The sequence below is a fragment of the Balaenoptera physalus genome, assembly GCF_965194825.1.
Source record: "Balaenoptera physalus genome assembly, chromosome: 1".
Taxonomy (NCBI): Eukaryota; Metazoa; Chordata; class Mammalia; order Artiodactyla; family Balaenopteridae; genus Balaenoptera; species Balaenoptera physalus.
Genome location: NC_138882.1, coordinates 34,054,681 through 34,077,740, shown reverse-complemented (window position 1 = coordinate 34,077,740; position 23,060 = coordinate 34,054,681). Strand labels below are relative to the sequence as shown.

At 40.4% G+C, this 23,060-nt stretch overlaps 1 protein-coding gene across 9 annotated transcripts in view; it reads right to left on the bottom strand.

Annotated features, from left to right (window-relative positions):
- The window catches only part of DSTYK (dual serine/threonine and tyrosine protein kinase), a 56,768-nt gene that overhangs the window by 14,531 nt on the left and 19,177 nt on the right, over positions 1-23,060 (bottom strand). For all 9 annotated transcript variants that reach the window (XR_014263694.1, XM_082462004.1, XM_082461999.1 and 6 more), the window contains 2 exons: positions 17,017-17,405; positions 3,341-4,010 (listed from right to left, as the gene is read on the bottom strand). Coding sequence is in view for 8 of the 9 variants with exons in the window: in XM_082462004.1 (XP_082318130.1) it covers positions 3,341-4,010; positions 17,017-17,405 (1,059 nt within the window). In the remaining variant the exon portion in view is untranslated. The remainder of the gene's footprint in view (positions 1-3,340; positions 4,011-17,016; positions 17,406-23,060) is intronic.

Here is a 23,060-nt window from a genome sequence, read left to right as displayed (position 1 = left end):
GAAAAAGAAAGAGAAAGAAAGAAAGAAAAAGAAAGAAAGAAAGAAAGAAAAATAAAGAGAAAGAAGGAAGGAAGGAAGGAAAGAAGGAAAGAAAGGATGGAGGGAGGGAGGAAAAGAAGGGAGGAAGGAAAGGAAGAAAGGAAGGAAGAAAGGGGCTTCCCTGGTGGTGCAGTGGATAAGAATCCACCTGCCAATGCAGGGAACCCAGGTTCGAGCCCTGCTCCGGGACGATCCCACATGGCTGTGAAGCAGCTGGGCCCGTGAGCCACAACTACTGAGCCTGCGCTGTGGAGCCCACGAGCCACAACTACTGAGCCCGCGTGCTACAATTGCTGAGGTCTGTGCGCCTGGAGCCCGTGCTCCGCAACAGGAGAGACCACTGCAATGAGAGGCCCGTGCACCACAACGAAGAGTGGCCCCCCTCGCCGCAACTAGAGAGAGCCCGCACGCAGCAACAAAGACCCAATGCAGCCAAAAATAAATAAATAAAATAAATAAATTTATTAAAAAAAAAAAGAAACCAAGAAACAGCCTATATATCCAGCAGTAGAGGAACAGTTAAATAAATTAAGGTATATCCTTTAGAAGAAGATAAATTTCTCTGCACATCTATGGAGAGATCTCTAAGATATGGGATAAGTGAAAAAGCAAGGGCAGAAGAACATATAGAGGAAAACTAGATGACTAGGAGACAGTATCTTTTTATCTTTGAGTAAAGTACCATGTTTCTAGGTATTATCTTTTCAAAACATAAATAATTTATAAAGTATGTATGTCATGATACCTAGTGTGCATGCATTACCTTTATTTTAAAAGAAACAAAAATCAGTAATAAAAATCTGGCTTCATAGGATATGTGGCAGCTCTCTTCTAAATCTACTTGTCATTGCCTCAAGGATACCCAGAATGTATTAGAACAAGGTAAGAAGCAGCACGTAAGTCCTGTCTAAGATGTAGCCAACTAGGTAAGTAGAACCACAAGTCCACGATGTAGTTAACAGAGCCAGACGTTTGATCTACTTGTTCCCAGTTACTCCACATCTGAGCTACCACTGTGTCCCAGGTACCAAACATGGTATACCTGGTACATGATAGACAATCAAATGTTTCATTGACTGCTCCACCTACCTGCCCTGACAACCCTTTATCATGTCTACTCTGATGCTGGCATTGATGCTCCAGGGTCTTTTACTCAGGCACTGAATTAAATTAAACATTCAGAAGATTTCCTAGGATTTCCACTGCAAGTGAGCACTTCTCAGCAACTCCTCCCTACAATGGGAATTCGCCAAAGAGGTATCTTTGTTCATCTTTAGAAAGACCGATAAGAAATCAAGCATCCTATGCTTACTAAAGTATATTTCCTTTGTATCTATAAGTGTGACAAACATATACCATCACTCACACACTCATTCATTTTCCAAAGATGTACTATACACAGACTCTGTTATTTGCTGCAAGGGATATAGTGATGAATAAAGACCCAGATCCTGTTCTTCATTTCTAGGATTTTAGAAAATAGAGGAACATAAATATAATAATAAGATAAAAAAGTGAAATACACCAGAAATTTCAGTTCCAGATGAAATTCTATGGGAGTCCAGATGAACTGCGATCATTATTAGCTAAGAAAATTAAAGACAACTTCATGAAAAATGTTGTTTGGAAGAGGCCTTGAAGGGTACGTAGGATTTGAAAATTCACAAACAAAAGACATTCAGGTTTAGGGCAGGGCATAAGCAAAAAAAAAAAAAAAAAAAAGTAAAGGAAGCATGCAGAGGACAGGAAGCAGTTGAGACCAACCAAAAAAGAAATTATAGGAAGGTGCATAGTGGGAAACAAGACTGAGAAAGTTGGAAATGGCTAGGCTTTGGAAGATCTTGAATACTAGGCTAAGGAGTCTTAACTCAGTCTGTAGAAATAGAGCCAGTAAAGATGAACTGGAGAAAGGAGAGAAAGATGTCAGTGAGATCAGTCAGGTAACAATAGTTCAGTTAGACTAAAGAGGAAGGAATAGAGAAGCAAAGGTATATATGAAATAGGGAAGAAGACTCAGCAGGACTTGGCGACTGACTGGTTACGGGGACGAGAGAAAGAAAACAGTTAAAGACCATGCTGAGGTTTTTGTTTGTTTGTTTCAGACTTTTTTTTACTTTTAAAAATTTTTTTATTTTTATTTTTTTTATTTGGCCGAGCCACGCGGCACATGGGATCTTAGCTCCCTGACCAGGGATCAAACCCATGCCCCGTGCATTGGAAGCGCGGAGTCTTAACCACTGGACCACCAGGGAAGTCCCCATGCTGAGGTTTTGAAGCTGGTTCCCAGGAAGATGGTAGCATCGGTAACTGGGAACAGATTAGGAAGCAGTAAAGCATGGAAATTAAGAGTATGGGCTCAGGAATCAGACTGTCTAGATTCAAATTCTGCCTCTACTATTTAGTAGCTGTGTGACCTTGAGCAAACTACTTAACCTGTCTAAGCCTGAGTTTCCTCATCTAGAAAATGGCAATAAGCAGAATCCACCTAGGGAGGTTGTTTTAGAAAAAAACAAAAACAAAAAACTGATGCTAGGTCCCATGTCAGAAATGCTGATTAGTAGGTCTGGAGTGGTCTTTAATGGTCTCAAGCATCTACATTTTCAAAAAGCCTCCCAGGTTATTTGGATGCATAGCCATGACTGAGAACCTAAAGGGTAACTTGCAAACCACGTACTTTAATTAATAGGTAGTAGAGCTAATGTTCATGCAGAAGTCAGTATACAAAGTCCGTAGCATCTAAACCTCAGACACCAAAAGACCAGACTAAGCATTCGGCCCAGTTTTGTTAACAGTCATTCATGAAGAATGGGAACGTCAGAAAAGCTAAAACCGCTACTTTGGGAAATCCTTCTGAGTTAGGTCTCAGGAGCAGCCTGAAAAGAAAATGAGACCATGACACACAAAAAAGAACCGACGAAGAAGCATGGACCATGCCAAAGGAGCCAGGGTTAAAGCATGACTTAGTGACATTCTTCAAGCAGCTCCTCTCCAGTTTTATCAAGGTCAAGGGGATACAAATATAAACTGGAGACTAAAGAGCACTACTGGGATGAATTTACCAAAAGCTGGACTAACAGTCCTAGGAAGGAATGATGGTGGAATCTTCCAGGAAGGTCTCTCAGAACAAGAGAGGCCACCTTGGCTAAATGATTTAAGGTGGGCTCCTGCTAATGACAGTGGGGGTAGGTGAGATGATCCTGAGGTTCCTTTGGGCTTCAGAATTAATGTACTCAACTTCCAGCTGGAAAAGAGTTAGAGGATGCTGTAGTCCCCGCACCCCATCAAGTTCTCTAGGACCTACCTTTAAACTCCATGTCGGCAGCATCATCCAGAAGTTCCTCCTTCATGGTGTTAAGCGTCTCAACGATCATGTCCTTCATTTCCTCCTGCTTTCGGTTGGCAATATTCATCAGTGATTCATACAACTCATTCTCCTTTTTTCGTGTATATTCTAGACGTTTGGGAGTAATCTGCAGGTCCCGCTGCATGTCAAAGGCCTGGTTAATAAAGATGTCGAGGCAGTGGCAGTGCACCAGGTTCAGGGCCTTGGCTGCGTCCACCAGGTGAGTCTGTAGCACCTGGTGAGAAAATGTGTTCAAGTGTCTCAGCTTCTCACTTTGCTCCACCAACATGCTCTGAGCTTTGGTGTCCTGGCTGGGGGTCCCACAGTTACAGTGACTGCTGCTCAGATAGCCCAGGTCAGTTAGCTGGCGATGGAGTGGTGATCTTTCATTCTCCATTCTTCTGGTGGAGGAGCTGATTATCTCCGAGCCCAGCTTCGGCACTTTGAAAAAGAATACGGGAAAGGAGAAATACTTTCGGATTTCCTGAAGCTCTTGCTCATCCCTTTCAGAGAGTTCATCTTTGTGGAGTGCATAGGTTATCACAGGCAAGAAATCATTCACCAAGTCACCCAGAACATCCACTGTGGGCCGGAGGCCTTGGCACGGTGCTACCACAATGTCCACTTCCTAGAAGGGGAAGGGGGTCATATCAGCACTTAAGGGTCAGAACCAATCCTTGCCTCCCCAAAGTCCCACACTGAGACCAAAATCCAGATCTATGATGGGGCAACTGAACTTCGGTATGCCCCAATCATTTGTCCACCTCCTTCCTTGGTTACCAAGACTCCCTGGTGCAGCCTATGCAGGCAGGCACTCGTCTAGAGAGAGTGAAAAAACAAATAAGTAGAAAGGATGGCAGTCCTTTTAGCCATTTTAGATAAAAAAGAATATTTAGTCCCTTTTGTTGCTTTGAAAACTCCCATTAATTCCCTCTGATGAAGAAATAAGACAAATAGTAGATGAAGAAAGAACTCTTAACAGACTGGGAGTGAATCTGCCTAGAACATTCCTCCCCCTCTTTCTAACCTGACTAACTCATCCCTATCTTTCTAACCTGGCTAATTCCCAAGGTCCTTTAAATCTCAATGTATACATCGTGTCATACCCCTCGGGAGTCTTTCCTATTACACAATCCCGAGCACTTCTCTACTTCTCCTTTTCTTAATGTTCAACACATTTATAATTTATTTATTTAAAACCTAATTTTTTCCCATTAGCCTATAAACTCTTTGAGGACAGGGACCATGTCTATCTTGTTCACTACTGTAACTCCAGTGCCTAGTACAGAGTAAGTCCTTAACTTTGTTGAATCAATCAATCAAGCAGCAAACTAAAGGCTATATCTGCCAAACATTACCGTCCTATTCTAGGAGTTGGCAGGCATCCCAAAGTCTTAGCCACCTAAGTCTTAGTAATACCTTTATGCTCATGCTCACTTGCTCTGGCAGACACTAAGGTTTGCCTATCCAATATTTAACCTCTGCATTATTCGGAAGGCAATGTCTTTTATAGACAGGGGTGGCCAGTAACAGGTGGGGCAACAGGAAAGCTCTTTAATGGGTTGATTCTACTAGTAAGTACACCCTTTGGACTTGCCCTTCTTGCTTGGAGCACAGATGTGACAGACAGAGCAGCAGTGATCATCTTGCAGTCCTTGGGCAAACGTGAGAGTAGAAGCCAGCCCTGAGGATGATGAAGCAAAAAGAAATAGGGGGACTTCTCTGTGGCACAGTGGTTGGGAATCCACCTGCCAATGCAGGGGACACGGGTTCAAGCCCTGGTCCAGGAAGATCCCACATGCCGCAGAGCAACTAAGCCCATGCACCACAACTACTGAGCCTGCGTGCCACAGCTACCGAGGTCTGCGCGCCTAGAGCCTGTGCTCCGCAACAAGAAAGGCCACTGCAATGAGAGGTCCATGCACCACAACGAGGAGCGGCCCCTGCTAGCCACAACTGGGGAAAGCCTGCGCGCAGCAACTAGGACCCAATGCAGCCAAAAATAAATAAATAAATAAATTAATTAATTAATTTTTTAAAAAAGAAAGAAATAGGGAGCTTGGATCTCTGATGACTACAGAGCTGCCACACCAGCCCTCAACTGCCTAGCTTTAGACTTCATTTATATGAGGGAGAAAAAGTAACCTCTGTCTTGCTTAAGCAAGCCCCTATTTTTCTGATTGTTACATACGATGGAAACCAATCATAACTGATAAACCCAACACCTAAAGTGAGTTTCAAGAATGATCTTTGGTTTAGAAACAACTTTCCACAGGTCCTTTCCCTAGCTAGTAGTTTCTTTTTATTGTTCTACTTCTTTCCTAAGGATCTTGAAGCACTTAAGAGCATGTATTTCCATCCATGCATAGGTTCCTCCAAATCTCTGAAATTGCCTACTTTGCCTGGCACTCCAGACCTAAGTGCTGACCTGGAGACTTGTGCCTATATCACCATTGCAGGCACACCAACTCCAAAGTCTGCAGACTCAAAATCAATCCTTTGCAGAATTCTAGTACATTTTAAAGAGTTATGAAAGAACTCAACACAAATCTGCTCAAGTCTGTGTTCTTAACAGTTATCAGATGCTGCAAATTTACTTTATTTGAAATCTAAGATATGCAATTTGTTTATTTTCTTTCAGACTAAAACTCTGTTTTTATTCCTTTTTTGAGCAAGAGGTATTATTGATGAAAGATTTTTAAAAATCAAAACCTGGGATCTTTTCCTTTTTGATCTCCTCCAGATAAGGAAGAAAGGGCTGGGAAATGCCAGCCTATTGTTTCTTGTAGTGTGTGGTGTGTGTGTGTGTGTGTGTGTGTGTGTGTGTGTGTGTGTGTGTGTGTGTGTGTGTGTGTGTGTGTGTGTGTGTGTGTGTGTGTGTGTGTGTGTGTGTGTGTGTGTGTGTGTTGAAGGACAGAGAAAGAGAGAGAGAGAGAGACAGCGCTCTCCTATTTCCAGCAAAGTACAAAGGTCTCACCTTCTTCCTCAACAAAGAACTCATAAATTTTATTCTCAGGTAGGTCACAGAACTTTCATTTGGCTGGCCACTTTGAACTCCCTAAAGCTAAAAGTGCTTTTACCATCTCAGCATTTGTAATTTGAGCAAACACTGTATAAATCCACGTGCTTTCTACCCAAGCCTAGGCCAAGAAGAAATTTGCTGTTTCATGTGTGCCTCGAATTGCATGGAATGTTTTCTGATTGGAAGACTAATGTGACACTCACCCTGCTATTCAAAACAAGCCCCTTCACTACACTGAGTCACACTGCTGGAGTATCAGTCACTTCATGAGGCACATTCAAAAAGTGGGTAAGTAAGAACTTTTAGGGTTTAGAGTACAACATGCAATTGCCTAAATGCCAACACTTTAATTACATATAATAATTAGATAGGCTAGAAGAGAATCCCAAGAACTGAAAATTTATAATAAGACAATTATAGATGACAGTGGTTTTTAAAAATATTTTAAAAATTGCTTCTGTCTTAAGTATATATCTTTTTAAAGGTATAAATCAATCAAACTTATTATAGAAATATTAAGGGAAGAAAGCCTAAATATTCAAAACCAAAGTTAAGTGTTGTTTAGAAAGTTTTCAGGAAGAATTTTGTTTGCTTGTTTATTTGATGGATTTTCTTAAAATTCTAAAATAAACTTACAGGTTTTCCTCAAAGGACCATTTTGTGTGTGTAACACAACCATCAGCCAAAGCTGCCAAGTCCATTTGTAGAACCAATATCCTTTGTAAGGGACAGTTGACTTTATTTGCTCATAGTTGCAAATTCATTTTTAAAAAAATGGATTCAGTGGATAAAGAAGATATGGTATATATATATATATGTATATATATATATATATATACACACACATACACATACACACAGTGGAATACTACTCAGCCATAAAAAGAATGAAATTTGGCCATTTGCAGTAACATGGATGGACTTGGAGAGCATTATGCTAAGTGAAATTAGTCAGACAGAGAAAGACAAATACTGTATGATATCACTTACATGTGCAATCTAAAAAATAAAACAAACTAGTGACCATAACAAAAAAGAAACAGACTCACAGATACAGAGAACAAACTAGTGGTTACCAGTGGGGAGAGGGAAGGAGCAAGGGGCAAGATAGGGGTTATGAGGTACAAACTACTATGTATAAAATAAATAAGCTACATGGATATATTGTACAATACAGGGAATATAGCCCATATTTTATAATAACTATAAAGGAATATAACCTTTAAAACTTATGAATCACTATGTTTTACACCTGTAACATATTATATATCAACTATACTTCAATTTTTAAAAATTCCCCAAAAATGAATTCTGATGGTAGGTACTGCCTGGTACATTGGCACCTAGAAAGAAGTTGTCTACTCCTAAATACATCTTGTACTAAACAAAAATGGATAGAAAACAAGTACCATGCTCTCTCTTCTCCGTTCCCCAGTTAATTAACTTGTGCAGTCGGTCTCACTGTTCCGACTATCAAGACTGTTGGAAGACAGGCAAAAAGAGCTGCTGGCTGAGACCCTGGCAGCAGTACAAATTAGACTGGAATGTGATATGTGATTCTGCAATACTCACGGCAAAGGGATGACTCATGCCTGACGGTTATAAACAAAAAGGGAAGCCAGCACTGTCTCCTGGAGACAGGGAGTGAAAAAAAATTCACAGAGAGGATGAGCCCTGTTCTGGGCCCTATTATGGCCACCTGAGAGGGAAGACTGACCTCAGACTGTTTCATGGAAGGCTGTATTCCTTCCTGGCCCTTAGAACAGTGTCTGGCACTTAATGAGCATCCAATAAATAAATGTGCAATTGGACTTCCCTGGTAGTCCAGTGGTTAAGACTCTGTGCTTCCACTGCAGGGGGTGCGGGTTCGATCCCTGGTCGGGGAACTAAGATCCCACCTGCTGCTTGACGTGACCAAAAAAACAGTAATAGTAAATAAATAAATAAATGTGCAATTACTGGATGAATAAATGATGCCTTTACTACTTGCTCAAAACCACTTTCAATCATCATATATAAAATTTTCTATTTTTAACCCATATCCCACACATTTATCTGGAACTGCTATTTGCATCTATTCCAAGGATGAAGCAGTGAGTAAGCATTTTGCTCCTAACTCAGTCAAGGAAGAAGAATCCCAGGGAATCATGAGAGTATGCCATAATTCCCATTTTGAGTCACAGCAAATTCCTAAAGAGATTTCTCTTTTAGAATACATCTGCACAAATCTGTCGAATCTACATAAGTTGATATATTACCATCAATTTTTCTGGCAAGACTAAGAGAATGTAATAGAAAGGAGATTGCTACTCTGCAAACACCAGAATTTACTTCTCTGGTTTTGTTTTTTATGTAAAAGTTTTTTATGTAAAAGGACACTACCTTAAGTGCCAAGAAGAAATGGCTCAATCACTGAAGCCTGACCACTTCCTAAGAATATTGGCTCTCACTGGTGAGGACCCCTTACTCTGGCTCATGGCACATTACCGAAACTCAGTGATAGCTAAGGATGATTATCTTAACTGATGGTTCAAACAGAAGATGATCACATACTCAGGTAGGTCATAAATATCTTTGCTTTCTCTATAGTTCTGAAGCCTCATTACATCACACAGAAGAGAAGTACCTAACTATATAAGAGTCCTGCCCTTGCCCAGCAACTGACACAGACTCGACTCCAATCCCTGTCTCTGTATGCTGCCTATCGTCACTATCAATTCTCCTCCCGTGCCCACTCTCACAGGGCAATGGGAGGTTTTTCCCATCTGTTTTTACACAGGATTGATTTTTCCTCATTTTTATACAGTTCTCTGAACTATCACTCTTAAATGTCAATTACATATTAAGGCAAATACCTCCCTCTTCTTGTTACATTGTAGAAAATCCCTTTACTTTTGGTCCAAACACTCTCCACTGGGGAGCTGCGACTGACTGAGATGCTTTCTAGAATACAACAGGCCACAAGCAACTGTGTCAACCCAGAGCTTTACCCCAGCAGTCAGCATAGAACAAACATAAGCTCATCTCCCTACCTAGTAAAAAGTAGGGAGTGGTAACTCAGAGGCCATAACAAGACTTGGGAAAAACCATAATCCCAACCAAAGCCCTGAACTAGCCACAGAAAGCATGAGACCATCATGCTAAAAGTGGAAATATGTTTACAATCCCAAACAGCCCAAAGTGAAGGCTTTAGCTCTGTGTCTCAACTCATAAGCATGAAGCCCTTAAGGATCAGAACTACCTGATTTCATACTGTGATGAATGAGATAACAGACAAGTTGACAAGAATGTACTGAATAGCGTCTGTGCAGTCTATTGGGTTGGCCAAAAAGTTCGTTCGGTGAGGGAATACATTGTTTAATAAAATTCTTGGTGAAAATGAAAAACGTGTCTTTTATTTTTACTTAAAACCAAATGAACTTTTTTGACAACTCAATACCTTGTGGATATTCAAACATCCAGGTACCCACATATACAGATAAAAGTAGGAAAGTGAAGCTTTATTCTCTTATCACTTACTAGACCCATCAAGAGAGACAATAGTAGAATGCAGAAGAAGGAAGAAGGGGAAACTTTACCTTTTAACTTTATAACTTTAACTTTTGTATTTTTTACCTTTTTTATAACATCTCTCCTTTCATTTTATTACAAAAGCACTTCATAATAATTATGAAGAACTTTGCTTCTAACTAGAGCAGAATAACTCTAAGTAAGCTGGAACCAGAAGGACTTAAGTTTGACAAAAGGAAGGAGTTCCACCATGGATGGCTGTCAGAGAAGGGACAGGTGACTGAGAGAATAGGAAATCCTCTTCTCAAGGACACTGATTAATCATTCAAAGGGAGCCTTACTAAGTGCCTGACACTGTTCTAGATGCTTTACATCTCGTCTCTTATTTAAGCCTCACACCAGTCCTAAAAGATACAGATTACTACTTCTATTTTACAAATGCGGGACACCCCAGCACCATAGTCACACAGTTAAGTAACCAAGCCAGGATGTAAGTCCAGGCCCACCTAACTACAAAGACTGTGTTTAAACAGTAACTGAAGGTCCACTGTGTCAGGAACTGTCTGGGCTGGTGTTAGGAAAGTTCTGAAAGAAGAATAAAGGATGGACAAGATGATTTCAGGGACCCTAACAGTCCTACTGTCTATGTTAAAAAGTATACACTGGCTATAAGTAAAAGCCCTGCTCTGCTATGAAACAATGCTGCAAAAGAAGTCAAAAAGAAAATATTTTTAATTGCCCAAATAACAGAATTTCTGCCTGCTGACAGTACTTTCAACCTCTGCATCTCTGAATCAGGGAGGATTCCCTACGGCCACCATCCATTACCCAAAGGGAAACACAAACAGATCTTTGAGATAGTGAAAATAGAAAGAGACGCCATTTGGTGCAGGAAAGAGGTAGATAGGATCCTTAAAAAGGGAGAAAACAGAAGAGGAAGATTAAGACCATAATCTCTTGCCAGATTTTCCCCCAAAGAGCTAATCTTAGAAGGCCAAAAATGAATCAGTGGTGGTGAATTGAGAAAATACAGCCTCAGCTTTAAGCTGTTCTTTTTAAGAGGGATCAAGGCTACTATAGTGAGCATAGGGATTTTTAAAAGAATCTTGCCTCTAAACCACATATATCCTTAACAGGTACAATAAACCTATTAAAAGTATTACCAGGTTTCTTGGCAAAGAGCAATGTATTGGTTATATTTCACTATGTATGTTACTGTGTGTTAGGGGAAAGGCAAGAGCGATGTTAAATTCAAAGAACATAGAATTACTGCCTGGAAGGAACTTATAATTTAGCATTTTCCTGAACTTCCCATATCCTTTTTTAACACATCACTTTAGTTCCCCTTTCTTTTTGCCCCATAAAATCAGGGTTTCTTTAATTATATTTCTAGAATAGCATTATTTCTCTTATACATATTACCCCAACTTTGTTTCTTTTCCCTTAGAAACGGCCATCTTTGACCTAATTCTATATACTCTCTCCTTACAAAAGTATCTGCTTACCTTGAAGATAGTCACCCAAGCTTCTTTCCAATTTTTACCAGTCAACTATTATCTTACAATTTAGATACATTCAAGAGAAGACATGGCATCTAACTAAAAGTAAGCAACACATAAATTTAGTTTCATAAGGCGCCAAAACAAATACCAAAAACAAGACAAAAATTGGGAGAAGCTAGTTTTCTAGCAACAAACAATGTTTAGTAAATTTGGGGGTTAAAATTTTGCATAAATTTGTGATTTTTAGTAAGATACTTTGATTTGGGGTTGTGAAAGTATTAACTGCTGATAAATTAAAACTAACAGTGTCTGTATGGATCAATGGAACAGAATAGAGAGCCCAGAAATAAACCCATACACCTACGGTCAATTAATCTCCGACAAAGGAGGCAAGAGTATACAATGGAGAAAAGACAGTCTCTTCAGCAAGTAGTGTTGGGAAAGCTGGTAGGTCAGTCTCCCAAGGCAATAGAAATAAAAGCAAAAATAAACAAATGGGACCTAATCAAACTTATAAGATTTTGCACAGCAAAGGAAAGCATAAACAAAACGAAAAGACAACCTACAGACTGAGAGAAAATATTTGCAAATGATGTGACTGACAAGGGCTTAATTTCCAAAATATATAAACAGCTTGTATAACTCATAACAAAAAAACAAACAACCCAATCAAAAAATGGGCAGAAAATCTAAATAGATATTTTTCCAAAGAAGACATACAGATGGCCAATAGGCACATGAAAAGATGCTCAACATCACTAATTATTAGAGAAATGCAAATCAAAACTATAAGGAGGTGACAGAGGAATAGATAAAGAAGATATGGTACATATATACAATGGAATATTACTCGGCCACAAAAAAAAACCAAAATAATGCCATTTGCAGCAACATGGATGGTCCTAGAGATTGTCATACTGAGTGAAGTAAGTCAGACAGAGAAAGACAAATATCATATGATATCACTTATATGTGGAATCTAAAAAAATGATACAATTGAACTTATTTACAAAACAGAAATAGAGTCACAGATATAGAAAACAAACTTATAGTTACCAGAGGGGGAAGAAGGGGGGAGAGATAAATTGGGAGACTGGGATTGACATATACACACTACTATATATAAAATAGATAACTAATAAGGACCTACTGTATAGCACAGGGAACTCTACTCATTACTCTGTAATGACCTATATGGGAAAAGAATCTAAAAAAGAGTGGAGATATATACGTATAACTGATTCACTTTGCTGTACACCTGAAACTAACACAACATTGTAAATCAACTATACTCCAATAAAAATTTTAAAAAATAAATGAATAAAATAGATCACAACAGCAAAACAAAACTGTAATGAGGTACCACCTCATACCAGTCAGAATGGCCATCATTAAAAAGTCTACAAATAACAAATGCTGGAGAGAGTGTGGAAAAAAGAGAACCCTCCTACACTGTTGGTGGGAATGTAAATTAGTACAGCCACTATGGCGAACAGTATGGAGGTTCCTTAAAAAACTAAAAAGAGAGTTGCCATATGATCCAGCAATCCCACTCCTGGGCATATATCCAAAGAAAACTATAATTTGAAAAGATACATGCACCCCAATGTTCATAGCAGCACTATCTACAATAGCCAAGACATGGAAGCAACCTAAGTGTCCATCGACAGATGAATAGATAAAGAAGATGTGGTACATATACACAATGGACTACTACTGAGCCATAAAAAAGAACTAAATAATGCCATTTGCAGCAACATAGATGGACCTAGAGATTATCATACTAAGTGAAGTAAGTCAGAAAGATAAATACCATATGATATCACTTACATGTGGAATCTAAAATATGACACAGATGAACTTATTTATGAAACATAAACAGACTCACAGACAAAGGAAACAAATTTCTGGTCACCAAGGGGGAAAGAGGGTGGGGGAGGGATAAATTAGGAGTTTGGGATTAGCAGATACAAACAACTATATATAACACAGATAAATAACAAGCTCCTACTGTATAGCACAGAGAACTATATTCAATATCCTGTAGTAAACCATAATGGAAAAGAATTTGAAAAAATATACATATATGACTGAATCACTTTGCTGTACAACACTGTAAGTCAACTAAAAGATTATAAATCAAATTTAAAACTTTTAATTTTTAAAAATTAAAAAATAAAAATATCAATGTCTGTATGAAATTACAAACAGATTATTTCCATTGATGGCTACTGATTGAGGGTTATAAAGAGAAAATTTTACTACTCCAAATGGTTAAGAGCTCAAAGTAGTAAAAAAAAAAAAAAGTTTATTTGCAAGTTCATTAGACCTTTCCTGGAAACATTAGTCTACTTTAGTTCCCTGAACTATACCCTACCAGACATCACCATGAGCCAGTAACCATGACAGTGTGTGGCAGCCTGGCTGCCAGGTGACATGTACGTTTGTCCAATGGGCCAGAAAACACCTGGTAGGGATAAACAGGCTATTGATTAGAGCAGAAAACTGAGAGCTATGAAACTGCCACAGAAAATGAAATGCCACTGCTAGGCTGCAGGAATCCCATCTTAGGCTGAAGAAGTTTAGTCATCTCTGCTTCTTTTTATTCCTTTTCTTACAGGTGTTCATAGGGAAAAACATATACACACTCACACATCAGACTGAGGCAACTCTAAGGCAGACAGCTGTGTTCCACTAGACTTGTAAAAGGAACAAAAAAGAAAAGGAGGTGATGTATGTACCAGAAAGGGGGTGAAGGTTAGGAAGGGGAAGTATGTAAATGAAGACAGAACTAGTCCACACGCAGCAACAAAGACACGATGCCGCCAAAAATAAATTAAAAAAAAAAAAGACAGAACTAGTGAATATGGTGAATGGTAAAATGTGTTGCCAGCTGGAAAATGACTATGTTTTAACACTAAATGAGGTTTCAGAAACTAACAGCTTGATAGTATTCCTCTATTATTGAATTATGAACTGAGAATCTCAGGGGACCCAGAGCTAAAAAGCTGGGAATACTGTGGTATTCCATGTGGGTACCATGTGAGTTGGCCTATTCCAGAACAAACTGAAAATGGCTAATTTATGAGGCCTTTAAAGTAACGTATTAGAAGAATGACCATTGTATAAGAGGGTAAGGGGAAATTCTGTTTTAATAATTTGACAGTTAAAAATGAACATCTCACTTCCCCTATTTCAATCTTGGTTTCCTTTAGCTAAATGTTTCCTTTCTTTACCACTCCCTTTACAAACCAAATGGAAGGGCTGTTTAGAGCTAACTCCCTGGTCCTAAATATAACTGGAGCTAAACAAAAAAAGATCTTTCTCACTGGCACAGAGAATCTTCAAGGTAGTTAGGAAATGCTCCCAGCAGTAAGCTGAGCATCCCTGAAACACTAAATGGAGACAGGAGCCTGACTATAGTGACAGAGCAGGGCCTGAGCGCCCCAAAGGCTGCTAAGGCCCCTCTGAGGCTCAGCATCAAGGGATTCGAAAGTTAGAAATGCTGTTTCCACATCAAAACCATTGGAGTATAAAGCAGATCCGGAGAAACACTGGCTAAGGAAGCCTCACAAACCACATGAGACAGAACATGAGAGGCTGGAGAATTCCACAAGAAAAGAGAAGAATATTTCTCAAGAAAGAGAATATATATTTCAACTGTGCAGAGAGAAAGTTGATTAGGTATCTCAACTTTCCTCCCAGCCAAGTAGCCTCCTTAACTGTTAACTCAGTCTGAGTGCTTACTACATACACCTGGAGCAGCGCTGGGAACTCTCACCAGTAAGATACGTGCTCAGGTATGCACTTGGGAAATGACTCTCACTTTCTTTTCTGTGACTTTATTTTATCGCCTCAATTCATGGGACAAAAGTAAATGAGCATTAAAAATTAAAACCAATAAAATGAAGGGACACAGAAAAATCAATCAAATAATGTGCCTGTCCTGCAGATGGCTTTGTTCACATTCCAAGACTGTTTATAAAAGGCAAGAACAGGAAAAATCACCACCCAACTAATAGCAGTCATTTCAGCCACTTAACAGTGTTTTTTAAGTTGCAGGTCACAACACATTAAGTCAGATAATCAATTTAGTGGGTTGCTACCATCATTTTTTAAAAAAAGGAAGTCAAATAGAAGAGAGAAGAAAATATCAGTGTGTTTTGCAAGAAGTAAAAGTATTGTCTCATGAAACTTTATTTCAAATGTATGCATGTATATGTGTACTGGGTCCTGATAATAAAATGTTATTTCTTAGAGTGAATTAAAATCTAAAAAAGTTTGAAAACCACCAAGCTATTGGAAACTGAAGGAACTAGACCAGAACAGAATACTATAGAGATTGTGTATGGATCAAATACTTATGAATTGTGAAGAAGTTTGTGGGTCAACTGAGCAGGCTCAGTCAATAAACAAAGATCACTGTCAGAGCTACTGTCAGAGTTATCCAAGAACTCTAACATCCTCCTGGAGCTAAGCAGTGCACGCTCCCAGTCTGAACACAGAGGAAAGCCACCACTGAAACTGAGCTGAGAGGAAATGCTGGCTGGTATACGTAGCCCCCTCTAGCATTTATCGAGATAAAAGAAATCTGGACTCTGGAAGGAAATGAGATGACAGTTTCTACTTCTAGAGGATCACAGGCCGAGGCCACAACCAAAGCACTCACTCACTGACTGAGAGATCAAGCCTTCTAGAACAGGGGTAGGTGGAGAGAAGAAGAAACCATTCTCCTAGTCCTGCCAAACTAGCCCTTCCTTCCTGGCACAGCTAACCATGGTGATGGACTCTCTGTTTTGAGCATGTCTGCATTCTTTTATTCCTACCAGCTCCTGACCCCCGACATAGTCACGTCCTCTGCTCATCCCCATTTGGCCTAATCAAATAGCCCAGTCCTAGCTATACAGTAGCAAGGGAAGCCCTGCACAAGAGACAAGTCCTTCCTAAATGGAGATCTGAATACCAAATAGACAATATGATCTTTTAGGAGATGCCGTAAGACCTGTGTTCTGTTTGGGAGTTGGAAGAATATCTTTGAGAAAAGCAAAGATATTCTTCAGATGACAGGATCTCCATATCTCCTTACATTGAGCCAGACCTGTCCTCAAGTTCTGAAGTCCCTTAGAAAGTAGGAGACATGATCTGTCCCACTTAGTAAATAATGGCAGGTCTAAGGAAAACTTCAAAAGTTCTTCACTTGTTCTCAACTCAAATAAGAACATTAATCATCTTACTTGCACCTTTTAGAAAGGGATGGCTAGAGACAATTCTAGCAACACTTTCCTGCTAAGAAATGAAAAAAGGATTTCTAACCCTGATCCTAATTCTGTCAAAGCACATTGAGATGCAAGTACCACAGTCCTTCAATTTTAGACAGGGATTAAGCAAATTGCCCAGGGCCTTGCAGCATGGTAGCAGGGGCAGGGATGGGCACTGCTACAGCCTTGTCTGGTTTTCAACTTCCTAGATCATGTTCCTTTGACTCTATCAGCTGATGCTCAGAGCCCAGAGTACATATTGCCAAATTACTTTCTGAGAAAGCTCAAATACAAGGAAAGCTGGTATATATCTGTGCAACTATATAAGTGTGAGTTTGGTACCTGTAAGAGAGCATGGTGCATCGTCACCTCCAGTTCGGCTAAAACATGGGCAGCATCCTCACTGTCCTCTTGGACCTCCAGGTCCTCCTCAGGGATGGTCTCCCAGTTGCCCTGGTGAGCAACCAGCGTGTGCACTAGTTCATACTGGCCAGGGAGTGCCAGGCTGACCCGAGTCTGAGTCCCATAGGTGAAGCGGAGGCGCCGAAGCTTACAGTTCTCCTCACTGCCCAGCTTGGTGGTGGGAAGCACCTGCAGCCCCAAGAGCAGGTTCAACAGCTGGCACTTGACATTACAGTCCTGGCCGAGGATCAAGATGCAGGGGAGGCAGTCCACAATCTGCTGGAGGTACTTCTCTTCCTTAGGTGGGAAGGAAATGCAGCTCAGCTGGCCTGGTTGGGGAAGGGGAGGGTGGAGAAGGAGAAAGGAGTACAGAGAGAAGAGTGAGGAGGGGTAGGGAAAGACTGCCAGGGAGATCCCATTAGGATGTCAGGCTCCTAGAAAAGAAATTTCTAGGAAGCTCTTGGCTGAAGGAGATACCAGGAAAACATCCCAGTCAGAAAAGGTTCCTCAAATATCAAATAGGATTCCCCTCTCTGGCTCATTCCCAGAACAGTCGTTTCTATCCAGAAAGGTGGCAGTGACCTGATCTACCCTCCCCTCTCGTTTTTCAACCAGTGGAGGGACAGCCTAAGGAGTTTACAAGGACTCAGGTACAAGATCATTAAATTGACAAAGCCAGAAAAGACCACACTAACTGGGATGTGAATCCAAGACCCGAATATATCAAAATGAAAACCTTCCTTGTGACACAAGACCTAATACTTGAACATATAAAGGCCCTTTAAAATGACTCTACCACATGCAGTTTTAGCTTATTTTCCTCATTTATAACATATTTTATAACTAAATGTATGAGCCAGTCTTTCAATACGCATGTATTGAAATAAAATGTTATTCAAGTGTGCATAAGCTCTAGAATCTTTTCTGGTTCATTTCACTGATGGCTGGTGACAGCATCCCAGCTGCCAAGTCATCTGTTTTCTTAAAACACTGGGTGCTCAATTAAGATCAATATCTCCTAATCAAATCACATTCTTTCAGTTTATGGAGGACAAGACCCTGGATAAGACAAAGGGAAAGAACTACCTGTTAGGATAAAATCCAGGCAAATCTAGGAAGAGGTGTGATCCATCTCAGAAATATCCTTTCAGGACACCACACTCATCTAAACAGATCAAATAATACTCAAGAGAAAACAAGGGACTTCCCTGGTGTCACAGTGATTAAGAATCTGCCTGCCAATGCAGGTGACATGAGTTCGAGCCCTGGTCTGGGAAGATCCCACATCCCTTGGAGCAACTAACCCTGTGTGCCACAACTACTGAGCCTGTGCTCTAGAGCCCATGAGCCACAACTACTGAGCCTGCGTGCCACAACTACTGAAGCCCGCGTGCGTAGAGCCCGTGCTCCGCAACAAGAGAAGCCACCACAATGAGAAGCCCGTGCACCGCAATGAAGAGTAGCCCCCGCTCACTGCAACTAGAGAAGGCCCGCGTGCAGCAACGAAGACCCAATGCAGCCAAAAATAAATAAATAAAAATAAAAAATAAATTAAAATTTTTTTTAAAAAGAGAGAAAACAAAAGTCTTCCTAAAGTATGAGAACATCTATTTGGGAAAAAGAACCAGAAATTAGTTGACTAGAACTCTCATATTCTGAACTCGATCACTCCCCAGCTTGTTCAGTGGCAGTGCCTGCCCAAGTCTAAGATTCAGGCAACTTTGTGTTTGTCCAGAAAGGCACAGACACACGGTTCTTAGGCTGTTAGAAGTCCAATCTCGGAGCCAAATACATACATCTTAATTGAAATTTAGGGTGGCATCAAGTGAAACAGTGTTTGCTTTAGTCACTTAACCATGAGCTGTTCATTTTGTTTATGTAATTGAAGCAAGAGAGGCCTGATTCATTTAAGAGGTTGTCCTACTTCAGACTCTACCTATCCTGCTTCAAACTCAGTATTTCAAATCCTCAAATCTTTTTCTCTCCCACAAATGGCACCACCAAAAGATTTAAGGAAGTTGGCTTTCACCCAGCCCCCTTTATGAATTTCATTAAGCCCTTCCTTTCATGTCGGCCTATAAGTACATCACCTGGCCAGCACATGTAAACCAGTGATACGAGACACTGAAACAGGAAATCTATTCTCTTGGGACAGAGATGAGAAAGCAAAGTGTTAACTGAGTGCCCAATTGTGTGCAAGGTATTTACTAAGTGCGAGAGTAAAACACCAGACAACTGGTCTAATTTTTGACCCACTGATACAATCTAAAAGCAAGGGGACACAGCCAATTGCTGTGCGACCACTTAGCAAGTAGTGAGTCCTGAGTCCCTTCATATCTTATTGACAACTAAACAACACTTACCACAGTTGTCAGGGAGGAAAAACAATTTTCCTCTACCCTTTTAGTTTCCTCTGGCTGGGTCTAAGAATTAAATTGACATGAGACAGATTACCAGGAGAAAATGAAATTTAATTAGGTACACATGGGGAATCTGAACATGAGATTCCAAAGACGGGTTAAATGAGATACATATGTCATCCTGGACTAAGGAGAGGGGGTAGGGGGCTGGGTCTTCAAAGGGAAACAAGGCAATTCACAGTAAGAATGAAGAGTGAATGTTTGGTAAACAAATGTTTGCTGGGCCATCCAGAAACAACGGGACATAGAGAGGACTTTGACCAAATAGGCCTTGCTAGGTTCCTCCCCTGACTACTACACCTGGTTCATATTACACTGTAGCTAACCCTGGTGATAGCTCTCTTTCTGGGATAGGCCCTCTATCTAAATTCTTTTAGGCAGTTAAGGCAGAGGAGATAAAAGCTCTTCCTGAGCCTTTTGTTTCTTTAAAACAACCAAGCCTAAAGTAATCTTCATACCACAGAGACACATTTTGGGATGGTAAATTTTGCTCCCCTATACAGACTATTCTAGTTGTATGTTTATAATTACCAAAAGCAGGAAGAACCATATTTCCCTCTGTATCCTCAACACCCAACACAATGACTAAAAAATAGTTAATGCTTTGTTATACACTTGCTTTGTTATACTCTTTGTTATACGCTTGCTTGCTCTGTGTAAGAATCCATTTACCATGGAGAATTGTCTACAGAAAGCCATACGTGGTTCTACTAAGTACTGAGAAAAGTCCAGTAGCATGATGAACAGTCTGGTACCATGAATAGTATAGGAGCAACTGTCATTCCTAAAAACCTCCTTCATCTCAACATGGAGAGTAGAGGTGGACAACAGAATAGTACCTCCCCATTCACCTGCAGACCACAGTCTCAGCCTGAGCAGTGAGAAGTCCAGTTAGATTCGCTCTTATCTACCCTTCCTGTTCTTTCTCTTTTCCCAGTCTTCCTCAGATCTCAGACGGGTGTCCAAACTCCTATAACAAAAGTTATAAAAATAAGCCTAAATAAAAGCCATAATAAAAATAAGCTTAAATGAGTTTTGTGACTGCTGCTGCTTGGAGAGCAGGTAACAGAGAACAAAAACCAAGTAACCATTTTTCAGAACCAGAGGGAGAGATCTCAACACCTCTGAGACCTCAGGGTCAACTATAGGAAAGCCAGTAAACCATGCTGCATTGGCCAAAACCACAGCGGACATACCCCATTACTCATCTGGTCCAAATTATCACACCCCCATCTCTGTAGTGACAAAAATAGTCACTATAAATAAACCCGCTAGAGTCAAACAACCATAGGCCAGTGCAATGGGAGAGTGGGCTGACAGCGAAACCAGGTCTAATTTTCGTTTCCACGCACTCTGCTAGGGTTCTGCGCGCAACCCACTGGACTGAGAAAAGGTCTTCAAAATGGATATCGCCACCTTTTTTTCAAAACGTCATTATCCAAGGCCTTTGCTTCTCCCACTAATCTTTAGCTTTTTCATTGCTCTTCAACGTGTCTACAAGATTTGAACAAGAGCATGGAGAGAAATGAAGCTGAAACGAGATCGTTTCACTCCTTGCTCCTCTCGGCAAATGCGTCGGTGAGGGAGTGGGCAGAGCACCAGCCGAGGGCACACGCTCCCATCCCGGGCTTCACCACTGACTGGCAACCTACTTGTTTCTCTCAGCCTTGGATTTCTCATCTGTGAACTAAGGGACTTGGATTAGATCATCTTTAACATCCCTTCCAGTTCTGAAATTCCAGGATTCCATCAGGTTTTAACTGTTGAAAGAAAAATAACTGAGGGGGATGGGCAGTTGGTCTGATAGTTTTTATTTTAAACTGTACCTGAATTTAATTACTCGAGCTCCCCCTGGACTACTATAACGGCAGATCAAAAGCTGACTGAGCTAGCCAGGGGCTCTGAGGACCTACCAGGCAGTTTCAACAGTTTTCTAAAGAAGAGATTAAAAACTGTAGACTGACGGTAGGAGGGAGGAAGAAAATCTGTTTCAGAGCTAGAGCAGCTGCCTCACTGACAGTTAAAGGACTTCGAGTTAATCAGGTTTTCTTTTGTAATTAATATAACAGCATCTGCATATGGGGCTGCCGGAAGGTAACAGCATGGCCTCTCAGCTGGAGCACATTAACCCTGCCAACTCTGGCTGCAGGAAAATTCAAATCAAATTGTCTTAAATGCAAGGCAAGACTTTTTTTTTCTTGATGATTCTTAAAAACAGATTATCTTGATTTGCGTTACTTCTAAACAAACGTTTCAAACTACAAGGAGAAGAGCAGCTAAAGTAGCAACGCATTTTGTTTATCTGTTTTAGATAATGAAGGGGAACGAAATACATCATCCCAAAATATGCCTCTTTGACATATTATTTTGAGCAGGTTATTTTTAAGAAACAGCAGACACAGGTGAAGCTCTGGAAACTGAGAAGTTACCCTTTCCTACGAGACATATTTAAAAGGGAAATCTCCATTTGTAAGGGTGTCTTCCTCCGGTACCAGGAAGAGGAGGGCTCAAAATCTCTAGAAACTCTTATCAATGCAGAAGGCAACCACTTAAAACTGCATAACAACCTTACCCTTGTTTACTGTGCTTTTCCTGATAACCACCCATAAATGACTCCCCCCACCTCACCCCACCCGAGTGTTTTATCTTTAGCTGGAAATCGCATTTAAGGTAGTGGCTTGGGCCATTTTGGAGTCACACAGTTTTTCCAGGGTATCTCCCATGTGTACAGGAGGTACACATGTTATTAAATTTCTGGTTGTTTTTCTCCCATTAATCTTTTTATAACAGGAGTGTCTCAGCCAAGAACCTAGAAGGGTAGAGGGAAATTATTTTTCCTTCCCTACAATAATATTTACTGAGCCCTTTCTAAGTACATCACTTTATTTGCCCCATTTCATTTAATGCTCACAATTCTACCAGACATAAACTATTATTATCCCCATTTGTAGATGAGGAAGCAGTAGCTTAAAAGGCAAAACAGAACAAAAAAGAAGCCATGTTTCTCCATTTCTCTAAGCAGATAAAAAGTGGAACACAGGGCAGAGCAGGAACTGTTCTTAGGTCTCAGGGGGCCAGGTGAATACTTAATGGTAAACAATGTCCCTGAAAGGTGGCAGAATATGCCATCCCCCAAAATGTCACTTTGGCATAAGGATTATTTTGAGCTAAAGGCACTCGACAAACAGCAGGTATAAGAAGGGCGCTCTGACCTCCGCTTTATCTTCCTGAAAGCAAGAGATAAAACCCCCATTGGGAAGATGTCCTCCCTATAACGGAAGGAAAGCAACATTCTTATCACCAGAGACAGGGAGTCGAGATCAAGAAAAATCTGTACAAATAAGCCTTGTTAAACTAACCAGTACCTTCCTAGTTACTTTCCCACCGTTAACTGCCCTAGCCCAAGGCCCTTTGTCTTGTCACGCTTTCATAATTTACTTCTTTGTCTAGTTCAACTCTGTTTCTTTGGGTCTTCATTCTTTTGTGAGGACCCCCATGTACATGTAAAATTTAACAAAGTGCTTATGCTTTTCTCCTGTTTATCTGTCTTATGTCAGTTTAATT